This window comes from Diorhabda sublineata, chromosome 9, assembly GCF_026230105.1.
Source record: "Diorhabda sublineata isolate icDioSubl1.1 chromosome 9, icDioSubl1.1, whole genome shotgun sequence".
Classification (NCBI taxonomy): domain Eukaryota; kingdom Metazoa; phylum Arthropoda; class Insecta; order Coleoptera; family Chrysomelidae; genus Diorhabda; species Diorhabda sublineata.
Window position 1 is genome coordinate 5,012,464 of NC_079482.1, and position 13,356 is coordinate 5,025,819.

General features: G+C 32.7%; 1 protein-coding gene across 1 annotated transcript in view; it reads right to left on the minus strand.

The window, feature by feature from the left end:
- LOC130448922 (spondin-2) overlaps positions 1-5,425 on the minus strand; it is a 380,956-nt gene extending 375,531 nt beyond the window's left edge. The window contains exon 1 of the mRNA XM_056786525.1: positions 5,091-5,425. Coding sequence (XP_056642503.1) covers positions 5,091-5,301 — 211 coding nt within the window. The 5' untranslated portion in view covers positions 5,302-5,425. The remainder of the gene's footprint in view (positions 1-5,090) is intronic.
- Between the last annotated feature and the right edge of the window lie 7,931 nt (positions 5,426-13,356).

Below are 13,356 nucleotides of genomic sequence, written 5' to 3' on the forward strand. Positions count from 1 at the left end.
TTCACATCTGGTACCCTGTTTAAACCAAACTACCTAAAAGACAGGTACAATTTATTCGTCTATTTACGTTTTATAATTTAATATTCAGTTGTGCCAAATTAAGGAGGTATATTCTTTTTCTCATATTTTTAAAAGTATAAATAAAAATAATAAATTTGTAAAATGAGGTATCTACGCCTACGATAGATCAAACAAAATTGTCGGCAAGGGTTTTTTATAGTCTGCAATTGACATTGAAAGAACTATACAATTCTTTTCATAATTTCTGGTGCATATATATGTTTAGAGCTTCTGTTAATATTACTGGATTTTTTTAACTTTCGCTTATAATAATTTCTTTTGAACTACTTATCCTGGATATAACTGTATGATGAATTAACGGAAAGATTTGGAAAGAACTGAAAGCGAATCTAGTTTCTATTCTCAATATACTAAAATATTGATCTAATGTTATACTTTCTCGAGTGGAACATTATATTATGTATTTACGAATGGAATACATCGTACAATGCATAACCCAGTGTAAAATATGTTATTCTAGCGATTATAATATAATACGATCCATTTTCCACCTAAAAGCTTCAAACCCAAAACTTACTAATGTTACTAATGGTGAAGTTGGATTTTGGCATCGAAAATCTATAATAATCTTTTTCTGTACATCTTTTCTTGTTGGATGGGGTGTTCGAATTCAACGAGCCAAACTTTTTCCTGAGTTATTAGTGTTAGCAAAGTTCTGGTGTTGTTTATTGGGGTTGTTTTCGAAAGGTAATGGGGTTGACAATTTATTTTATTGATTGGAAGTTAGTGAAGAGGCTCTAGAAAATGTCTAACCTAAAACTTGTTTGTAGAATTGATGTTGTGGGGATGCTATCGTCTTGGTTTGTGGTGTAGAAGAGGAATTGATAACATAAAACTTTAATGAGAGATTTGTCTCAAACATTTTAAATGTGTGTTATGAAACGTCAATATAATACAGTCGACACTCGTTAATCCGAAACTAAAGAAACTCTAAAAAATTATCGAGTGTTATAAATATCAAATGGTCCAAAATTTTTAATAGAAAAGGAATAAAACTTCGAATTATCGAGTGTTGATAATCAAGGATATATTATTTATTAACTGCTGTTCTTTAACTTTGACAAAAATTGGTACGTACATGTACATATTTGTAATTTAATTAATATTTTGAAAGAAATCTGTTACATTAATTTGCTTCAAAGGATAGTGCTGCTCAGACCGCTCAATAACTTATTTTAAAAGAAAAAGTCACTGAAATACTTTTTCATCACTTCAGTTTTGAAGACAGAATTCTGGTAAAGTGTCGAATAAGGCTCTTACTTCTTTGAGTGACACTTCTACGAAAGAATCTGATGTATCGACCTCATCTTCATCTTTAATTTTTTCGTTTGTATCTGTACCAGATGAAATATCAAAACCAGAAAAACTCACACTGCTAACATCAACTAGCGGTTCCATTGATGGTTCAACGAAGCAGTTGAAAATCGTTTTGGGTATTAGAGCTCCCCATGCCTTGTCAATTATCATTTTTTCACGCTAGAACGTCTTAAGTTAATGGATGATCCCTTGATGATCCAATGTTTGGTATTTAGAACTTGAATTCAGAGGAAAGAAGTAGCGTTCTACGTTAGACAATGTTGTGGACGGTGCAATTATCGAAAAAGAGTAGAAGTTTCCACTTTGGTGTTTTCATGTCTCTCTTAACTATTAAGAGTCAATTTTTAAAAAGTTCTGTCGTCAACTTTTCAGTTAGCTTGGTAATCAGTAGGACATGATTTTACTCCGTCCATATTCACTGCAACTAAAACTGTAAACCTCTTTTTACTATGTTTTCTCCTAAGACAGTTTTCATCTTTTATAGCAAACATCTTGTCCGGTAAATATTTGGAAAAAAAGGCAGTTTAATCAGTATTAAAAAGCAATCTTTATCATTAACACTTCCATTTTTCCCACACACTTTTTTAAACACAATCCCATTTCTCTTCTTGAAATTTGTAAGCCACCTCTCACTTGTTGCAAAGTTTTCAATGCTTAGATAGACGTAAACTCTTCTGTTTTTTTTTCTTTTAATAGTTTTCCGTTTATAGATACTTTTTGTTCTCTACACTATCTCAGCCAAATGACAAGGCTTTCTTCCAGACGTGTAAATTTACCTTCAGTATCTCTTTTCCGTATTCCGATAATTCGAAAAGCATATATTTACTCCTTGTACTTCATTTGCTTCTTTTCAGCATTCGTCACGCATTTATCCTTTTCAGGACTCATGACTAACATGAACTTTTATTTAATCTGTATTCAACAAACAGAAGAGAAACAGTAATTGTACAAATCAATTCGCGTGGAAGTGTTTGTCAAACTAATCATTACAAAAACAAAGGCTCGTGTACGATGATACAAGTTTGAACTTGTTTCACTCGGACTTGTTTATAAGAGGATCGAGTGACTTATTCTTCACGAATTGTCGTGTGTTTGACGCCGATAAGTTCGATTTAAAGCGTCGTTGTGTTGCGTAGCGTTGATTTTTTCTTTCGAATTACCAAGTACATAAAAATCTATTTACTTAGTTTGAAATACAAAGAGATTTTCTAAAGAATTTGTGATAATTTTGAATTAAACAGATTAACGAGAGTCGCCTGTGGAAGTTCTATAACAAATATAACCATTATAAGTAGATATATCAAGTGAAATAATCTCTTTTTCAAAAAATAAAAGGCATGCAATATCATAATTGAAATAAATCTCGTGAAATGTGTTGAAAAATGAATCCATGTAGCAATAAGCTGTAATTACCCATGAATCGACACACCGGAATACATAGGACAAAAGAGAAAATGGGAACGGTTCATATTTTTTCAGTAAACTGAGTATCAACAAAGCCCATGACCGAATTAGGTAGTTTTGAATTTTTTTCGTAAATGTCGTCATTTCCCTCTCCTGTTACAAATTTTATACGAAAGATAGTTTGATCCAATTCTAATTTGTATGTTTTCATTAAAAAAATGGTTTCGAAGAAATGACTTTCTAATCAAGTTGATAAAACTAACCCTAAAAAAATTTCATTAATTCGACACAACGACAAGTGTTCGAGATATAAGATACTTGATTAACTGATTATAAAATACGAATATTATGAAAGCACTTCTTTGAAACTACTACTTTTTACTATAAAAACCTTCTTATGCCCTTTTACAATCTTCTTCATCATAATGCATACTCCCAATTTGTATCTGAATCCAATAATATAAGAAAATATTTTAGTAAACACAAATGTAAATCGAAATGAATTTGTTTGTGTTTAAAGCACAATTTTGAAGCTTATAGAGCCCAAAAATTCATCTGATGCTTGAGGGGAAACTGTGTTCGACGCACAGATTTTAAAAACTACAATTTGGAACATGGTTTTGAAACATTACGAACCCATGTGCTCGATTGAGTGCTCCAATTATGTAAATGGAAACCAAACATAGTAATTTCGTTAATTTATGTCAAGTGGAAATACTACTTCGGCATGATATGTAACTTTTTAGTAAACATGACAGTAAACAAACAGCAATGAAAATATGCGAAGATAAATAAGATACAATCAACAATATGAAAAAGTTTCTTTTAGAATCGAAGAAATTCAACAAGTCTGTTTACCTAGAGATAGCAATTAACAATAAGGATAACAAAATAGATGAAAGATTTTCCAAATGAAGCAGAAGTAACCCTTTCGTCATTGATACTCTGCAGTAGAATATTATAAGTAATAGTTCATAAAACCTAGAAAAAAGATTACAGCATTTCGTGCTTTCATCTTGTAAAGTAAATTCAGTCGCAAAATAGTTTCAACAAACTTGGGTTGTGGGAAAAAAGAGAAACATTTCTATTGTTTCTTCTCTGGTCGTTTATTGAAGTACTAAATTTTACTGATGTAGTAGTTACCTCGCTGTTCCGCTAGAGCTCTGATGATAAAATTTGGTAATAACTAAATGCAGGGACGTGCTGGACAACTGCCACATTAGCACTAAGCGGTCGATATCAAGTATAGAACCACTCATGGTAAATAAGTGCAGTAACATTATAGAAATAAAAAGAGCAGTTAAGAACTGAAGAATGCAATTGAAAAAAATAAACGAACGATGACTAGAATTAATAGAAAAAGTGATTTTTATACAGCCTTAACGGTTGAACGACTGTTCAATAAAAATTTCCCAACAATATGCAAACCGGTCGACAGATCACACATCTTTCTTCACAATTGCGAGCTATTGGGGATGTCCATTTAGAGAAAAATATTGATCGGAGGAAATATAATTCAATATTCATCACAGTATTAGCCGGAAAGGTTTTCTACTTATAAAAACGGAAGGGAATATTTCAATATATTGAATGGGGTGATTGTAGGTATTAATAATAACATATTTGTGTACCAATCAACTTCATTAGTTGGTATAATGGAGCTATCCAGCTATCGGATAATAAAATTTAGATGCACAGTTGTTAGTAAAACACTGATTCACAAAAAAATGATGAACGGATATACTTAACTTATTTACAAAGAAAGCTGATCTTAAATATTGAAATATTTTACTAAATCAAAATCTAAAGCTACAGAAAATAGTATTGTATATAATATTCTCTATAATAATAATTGTGATGCCGTCTATACAAGTTTTCAATACGATAAAAAAGGAAAAATCCCGTTTAAAAACAATAAACACCTCAATTTAGATATAAAAACTAATAAATCCTTGGAACAAATAAAAAAATTATTTCTTAGAAATGGTTCATATGCAATCCATGATAGAATAATCAGTTTGAGAACGATAAACAGAAATAAGTTTTAAGGATACAAAAAATTGTTAATAATTGATCGCCACTAAATTTTATTTTAGTTCTTAAGACACGCGTGTCAATAAATTTTTAAAGCGAACAAAAAAATAATAATAAACAGCAAATGAACTCATCGGTTTTATAATAATAAAAAGGATAAAAGTAAATTAAAATTGAGCATATAAAATTTTTTATATTTTGTAATACTAATCATGAAGTGAATATTTGAAAGAAAAAAATTTAATGCGACCTACCGAATACTTTGGACCACTGAGCAGACGGTCTCCAATCGGGATAATGTTTTGGAAAAGTCTCCCTGGACCAGAAGGTATGTAGAACAACTTTATAAACGGTGAGCTTGTCAGGTTGACAAGGTTCTCCCGTAGATCCCGGGGGTGAAACCGATCCGGCAATTACACAATAAAAAGTAACAGCAAAACACACAAACAATGTACCACGATACATTTTGAAACGAAAGCCGGGACACTTGACACACGCACCGCCGGGTAACTATCAGTAACAACACCGCTTCTGATCCCGTACGGATCGCGATTGGAGTCTCGTAGCGAGAGCAGAAATAGAAAGACCCAGAGTCTGGCGGCGGGCAAAACGGGTGAACGCTTGCTCAATGGACGGGTTTTCTAAAAGTAAGGTACCTACCAATTGCGCCGCTTCCCTCAAAAATTAACTACAATCGAAGAATTAACTTTGATTAAATTTGATATAAACGTATAGAGCGATGTATTTTTGAATAATCGTGATATTAAGGCGATTCTGATTTTGAATTAGAACAATTGGGTATAAAACTTACTCTAGAGCCTTTTTCTCACTTAACACAACATAAATAAAATGTTATATGTCAAAAACACTTTAAATAATTATATTCCACATAAAATATGGTATTATTTTATAATTAACATCGCTAATTAAGAAAAAAATAATAATTGCCGAATACCCCTAATGCGATTGCCCTTAAAAAAAACTCTTCAGATCGTCTTGTTTGAGTTAATCAGTCCCAATAATCCATGTCCACTGCTTCTCTTTCATTTTCCAACCTTCTATTTCCTTATTACTGGAATCAATATTCCTATCAATTAATTCTATCAAGCGTCAATTTGATTATAAAATTTTGAAATCTATGAATTTTATATTTTTACACGAAACGAGTTAAAAATCACTGCAAATATTAACTAATTATTTCCCAAGCGATGAATACATATGTATTCGAAAGCTCGTAATATATTAGAGTTAGTACACTTTGGGTTTTATCTTGCCACATTCTCAATACGAAAGCACTCATAATCTAGCTGGTAAATACTTCGTTCCAATTCATATATTTTGATAAATACTAAAAGAAGTCTAAACGTCAAATTTTCATCTCTTTCAAAAAAACTTATAAAAGAAACTAATTTTAAATCATAAGAGACCTAAAATTCAGACCATAAGAGTTTTTGTTGTGGGATTGTCGCAAAATTAAACACCAAAGTGGACTAATAAGTCCGTACTTTCGAATATTTATGTATTCATCGTCTGGGAATGAATTAGTTGAGAATTGTGGTGTGATAAATTTTGTTTTCTCCATATCCATAAAAACAATTAAATTCAGTTCGTGTGTAAAGTACGTAGGAGTGCGTAAAATTTCACTTTATGCACTAGTACGTAAAGAAACATACTTTAAGCAGTAGTGCATGAAGGAAGTTATCATTAAGGTCTGTGTAGAATAGTGGTTAGAGTCCAAGGTTTACTGTTGATTCTTTGTGTAAAACCTAACGATTGCAAAGTGTAGTGATTTAACAGGCCCATAATGCCTTTAAATTCGATTGTTGTAGCAAGAATTGTTGCGCTGTTACAGGATTGTCGGGGGCAACGTAAAACTGCAAGAATTGCTGGTGCTAGTCTTTGTGGTGTGCAAAGAGTGTACCGGCGCTTTCTGGAGACTGGGCTTATCACTAGACTACCAGGGTCTGGGCGAAAAAGACTTACCACTCAACGAGATCACCGTTTTTTGGTGTCCACAAGTTTGTGGAATAAGACAGCTACTGCGGTTTCACTGCGAAATCAGTTGAAAGAAGTGAGAAATGTAAACGTTAGTGAATGGACCGTTAGAAGAAGACTTCATGCTGCTAGACTGTCATGCAGAAGAATGGCTACAGGTTGCAACGCGAGCATCGGACTGCAAGATTGACATTTGTCAGAGATCAATTTCGTTGGAATAATTATAACTGGAGCTTGGTGTTGTTCTCACTTGGTCGGATGGACGTCGACGAGTGTGGAGAAGACCTGGGAAAATATATGCTGAAGTTTGCATTGACGAGCGTCTTCCATTTGGCGGTGGGTCAGTTATGATTTGGGCGGAAATCACTGCACAAGCTAGTACAGCGTTGGTATTCATAGAAAACGGCTCCCTAACCTCTCACAGGTACATTATGGAGGTGCTAGAAGACCATGTTATGCCTTTCTTGGTGTTTATGGCAATATAATGCGAGACCACATACAGCCAGAATTGTCAGGGTTTGACAGCCCAGGAGTTGAGAAGATTGCTGTTGCAGGAAAGGGATAACATCGACCAGAATGTGATCCGCAACTTAATTCAAAGTATGCCGCGTCGACTTCAAGCAGTCATCAATGCAAGAAGAGGGAATACACGTTATTAGTGTCAAGTTTTTTTATTTTGTTCGTTCCATATCTTCCCTAACAATAAAATGTTGAATTTCGCCAAAAATGTTAATTCGTTGCTCTTTCAGAATAAATCATTAAATCCATAAATTCACATTCAGCTTACAGAAGGACATGCAATGATGTACAGTTGCGAATACTCGTAATAAACGTACAATTTCAAAGAACATGAAAATTTTAACGTAACCTCAATTTTTTGCTCGCTAGTGTATTAGTATTGTTACTAATCGAATTCGTCAATTTATTCTTATCTTAATTAAATCAATCAATGAAATAATTATAGTTTCTTCAAACGAAAAATTAAACTCACTTTACGCACTAGTGCGCGAAGAAAATTAACCATTAAACTTCTGTATTTTGATAAAATTTTGGTTAATAGAAGAAATATTGTATGAAAATCGTGTGTAAAAGCCTTTTTTCGACTCATGCGATTGTCATATTCGTAGAAAAAAGGCTACTTTACACACTTGTTGCATAAATAACTTTTTTTTAACTATTTTAGAAATTGTGTATAGTTTACTACTATTTTGTTTATAAAATTTTAAGTGGCATATTAAGAGTCGTTTGGTAGAGCTAGTTTCTAGGCTATATCAAAAAAAAATAGGCCAAAAAAGTGTATTGAGTCTCTTAGTTATTAGAATTTCCCTACAATGAGACATTTACAGGTAAAAAAAATATGAGATTTCAACTATACAATTTATTTTTCATATCACTCACTGCTTCTATACAATCTTTAGTTACTTTTCATGCATCTCCGATTTTTTTACTTTTACTTTATTTTTTTCTCATTTTACTTCTAGACATATTACCGCATAATTCCAGTAATTCCATACTAGATATGCTAGCACTATCCGTGGAACTTTCTGATCCCTTTCTTTCGATTACTTTTCTTTTCCTATATCTCCTGAATGAAGGACTTCTTCTTCTCCTTTTCGTTCTCGATTTTGCTTCCCTCGATTGATTCAGGAACGGAGACTTCTCTCTGACGTTCATCAACCGCCAAATATTTGCAGCTTTTTTAGTAGTTTCAATTAAATCGAACTTACCTTTTTGGGTTTTTCTGAAATATTTGAGGAAATTGAAAAAAGGATTCTTATAAACTTTCTTGACGTTGACTAAATACTGTGTGCTAGACACCGCTTTCTTCAAATTTATGATTGGTTTCAGTTTCATGCTCATTTAAACAATATTGGAAAATTTTGTAGTAAAAACAATAAATGTCAGATACATTAGACAGAATTTGTGAATCATAACCTTCAAAATTTTCTTTTTTTCATATGAATTGGATACATGTCACTTTTATTTTCTCAATATACACTATCATACATTAGACAGAATTTGTGAATCATAACCTTCAAAATCTTCTTTTTTTCATATGAATTGGATACAGGTCACTCTTATTTTCTCAATATACACTATCATACATTAGACAGAATTTGTGAATCATAACCTTCAAAATTTTCTTTTTTTCATATGAATTGGATACATGTCACTTTTATTTTCTCAATATACACTATCATACATTAGACAGAATTTGTGAATCATAACCTTCAAAATTTTCTTTTTTTCATATGAATTGGATACATGTCACTCTTATTTTCTCGACATACACTATCGGTCAAATATTTTCTCTTCCGAAAATCCATTGAGGGCGGCTTCTAAAAACCACCACCGCTGAAGAGGTACGAATTATATTGATCAATAAACGTGATCAAGATAGCAGCTTATATTAATGAATCTAGTGCTTTGCCATTGAATACGTCTACAGTTAAAAGGAGATTCAGAGAAGCTGGATTTTTTGGTAGGGTAGCAGTGAGTTTTGTGGTGTGATAAGACAAAGTTTAAGGTTTTTGGGTCTAAAAAAAGAGTTTTTGTGCATAGAGTAGAGGAAGAACGGATGTTATATAGAATCCCTGATTATAATACACAGCAAAGGTTTTTTGATGGTTTGAGCATGCTTTGGAAGAAGTACGACTAGAGACCTGATAAAAATTGAAGGCTACAAAAAATTCAGGACAATCTAGTAAGTTGGATAGCTTCTAATGGACATAAAATTTATCTTTAACCATAAAAACGATCCCAAGCATTCCTCAAAGCTGTGCAAAGAATATTTGGAAAAATTGGAAAGGAAAAATGTACTGAAACTAATGATTTCACCGTTACAGTCACCCAATCTCAACCCGTTTGAGTTGTTGTGAGACAAATTGGACAGAGAAGTCAGAAAGATTGTCCTACTTCCACTTCACATCTTCAGACAGAATATCACAAAACAAATTAAACCAAATAGTTTTGTTTTTTTATATTCTTATCTATATATGTTCTTTGAAATATTTATTGATGCTCCCGTCAAGTGTTTTCTACAGGCTGAAGGACATAGTGCTGCAGAAATCTATCGGGGAATGAGTCGTGTGTATGAAGAAAATATGAGTGATGGTGTTGTGCGTGAATGGTATCGAAAGTTTAAAACTGGCCGTAATGTTGTGTATGTTAAAGGGGGACAAGGACGTAAATCTGTCGTTTCAGATGATCTGGTTCAACGCGTTGACAGAATGGTTAAAAAAATCGCAGATTCACCATTACTGCTTTTTCTACGGTATTTCCATAAGTTTCAAGGTCTGTTCATTGGCGGCAACTTTTTTTGAAGAGGGAATTGCAAAAGCTTGTCCACAATTATGACAAATGTCTTCGGTGATTATGTCGAAAAGTAACCGTTAGTTTTATGAACTATTTATAGCCTATCGCAGGTTAAAAACCGCCCTCGGAAATATCAAAATCGATCGTATTGTTTCAATTTGTTGTGTATTACACAAATTTAAAGTTGGGCAAAAATTTTTGACCGTAGTGTAGCTATCATTTGATTTAGAAAAGAAAAGTAGATTCAGAACAATCATTTTTTCTTAGCTTTCTTCCTATTCTTTCAATTTTTTTAAATAACTAGTGCATCCTAGTGGCATAAACGTAATTCGAGTCAATGTTTATTAAATTATAATTATGGAAAATAGTTTTTGAATAATTTCCACGGACTGATAACTAATTTCTTCTAATAAATATCGTTAATCAACCCCTACTGCGGAACAAATCTATGCGAACTGCACTAAATTTCTGGAAAATAATTATGCTGCAACCATTCCCTCTGTTTCATGAATTATGGTCCAGTTGGCCGGTAGTTTCACTGCAGGAAGGAAATAAAAACTATAGGTGACAGTAAGTGAAGTATTGAATTAGAAATTGCCGGCACGTACCGCCTCTATTTTTATGATGTAAATATCTAGCAATTCCTTTTATTATCCTTTCCAATGAGAAAAGAGAAATAACATAAGAAACTTGGATTGATGTCACATGACGATACCTGAATTCAATAACGTATGGATTGAAATTTATACTATTTTACGTTATATGTTCCATTTGAAAGCAAACGTCGTATTCCAAGTTAGAATCTTCGTCTCTGTGTCATCCATATATTTATAAGCTCTCTCAACGATAAGTAACCACCTAAAACAATCAAATACGACGAACTTGATTTCAGGAAAACATATTTTATCTCAATTACTAGGGTATAGTAAGGCTTGTCCTCTTAATTATAAAAAAGAGCGAAATGAAGACATTTGGCATGCTATATACCAACAACAAGAAAATTCATACAAATTGTAAAAATTTCTGTCTGTCTGTCTATCTGTACATTCACCCATCACATCAAAAAATCCGATGTGGATTGAAAAATCATTTCATTTATGATTTTCTAACCTAACCTAACATATTGAGATATTTCGACCCCTAAATGTCTAATAATTTTCCCTACATAACAAATAGGTTCAACGACAAGTTTCTTTCTTCATTCATTTGTACATCAAAGTTCAATACTTTAGTTATGTTACCTATGTAACGTTGTTTACACAAAAGTGTGTAAGTATTTGTGACATGAAAAAATACAATCGTGCATACCATCCCCTCGTGATGCTAGGTTGTCTTACATACATGTGCAGGCAGCCATTTTCGTGAAGAAAATTCTGTGAATTTCGTTATACCCCTTTGTCGACGTGTTGTGTGATTTTCCAGAGTATATTTTTTCATTATTTCCATTTCGTTTTCGTCTGTATCGTCGGAATCGTTTCCCCCTTAGATTCCTCTTTCTTTTTCTGTTCTCCCTCTCTCTTAAATTTCCCGTCTTCCTCTCCTTGCATTCTTCGGCTTCCACTTTCTTCATCAATGTTCAATGCTGAATAATTAGAAGGTTTTTGGAGAATATGGCGTTGTATTCAATACACCAGATGTCTCAACATTGTTTTTAAAAAATTCTACCAGGCGTAGTGTCGCTTCATTGCCACGCCAAGCTAGACTGCAAATATTTACTATTTGTGAGTCTTCATGGCAGTTCTCTGTAATATTACTGATAACTTCGGTTATTCAAGCTGAGAACCGTTTTTTCTTCCTTATGAAAGCGCTTTTTTTGCGCTACTGGCATCTTCTTTATCTATTTTATGACTCAAATCTAAAAAAAAACATTTTACAAAATCTTCGCGGAAATATTACAAATTGTTTTCAGAACTTTCTCTTAAAAATCGCAACCATCAACTGGCGTCATATTAAAAGCCTTGATTTTTAGAATATCTACCAAGTGTTCGTTCAAAGTTGCGTTAAGAAATCCATATTTTTGCTCTTCGCAAAATGATTGAAATTGACTCCTAACACATTTCTGCGTTTCTGCAGTATTTTCAGAGGCGTTATAGGTTCAAATGCTTTGCCTATTTCTCGAATTAAAGCTATATCAAAGCGGTTTAATGGTATTTTGAAACGTTTTCCAACATTTCGAGAAACTTCAAGTGGTTACTATCACAACACACATTGCTGGTCTCACCAAAAAATCAAAGGGATCAAACCGCGTTATGTAGAGTATAATTGCTTATCTAAAGTCATAAATATGATCAATTCGTGATTTCAATTGGCTAATTTTAATATTATATTATCCACAGAACTAGTTTCCAAAAGTTGAAACATACTACATAAACTTTGTGGGTCTACAACGCACATCATTCCATTGGAATCACCAGTCTCCAGAAGTTTATCAATCAAAGTAGAAACATCCCACAAGCACTCTCTGGATATGGTCCGCACATAATTTTGTTTGTATCAATGTATTTTCCATTAGAATCATCAATTTCCAAAAGTCTATTCATCAAAGTAGAAACATACTACATGGACCCTGTACGTTTAGTACGCACATCATTTTAACAACGTAATTTTGTACCAAAGTTCCACACTAGATGTTTTCCTTTGGAATAATCAGTTTTTAAGCGACTGCGATATGAGTTTGTTTCTTAGAAAATTGGTTGGAGATCTCGAAGTAAATTTACGAGGAAGTTTTTATACACTTGTGGTCAAAAATAACGCACTACCCCGATTTCTGAACACATTTTCTGGTTATATAAATTTAAATTAATAATGCTATTGTTTAACTTCTTTTCAATCATTTTGACGCAATAATAACAAATGTATTAATTTTGAGTGATGAGTAAAAAAATAAAAATAAAAGCATTGCTAGAAAACCAAATTTTCTTAAAAACAAAATTTCTAAACAATAATGTTCCTTTTTTTAAAACGCTAGATTGCAAGTGATATGTTTCTACTTTGAAGAATAAACATCTGGAAATTGGTGATTCCAATGGAAAATATCTAACGTAAAACATTTGTACAAATTGACGTTGTTAAAATAATGAACGTCGGTTTTAGAGACTGAAGGTTAGGTTTTTAGTTTGGCTTCATTCTCTGAAGATGACAACTTGGTTATCGAAACGCGCGTCAGATAGTGTAATCGTGAGTGTTGATGTAGTGATGGTGTAAACAGTA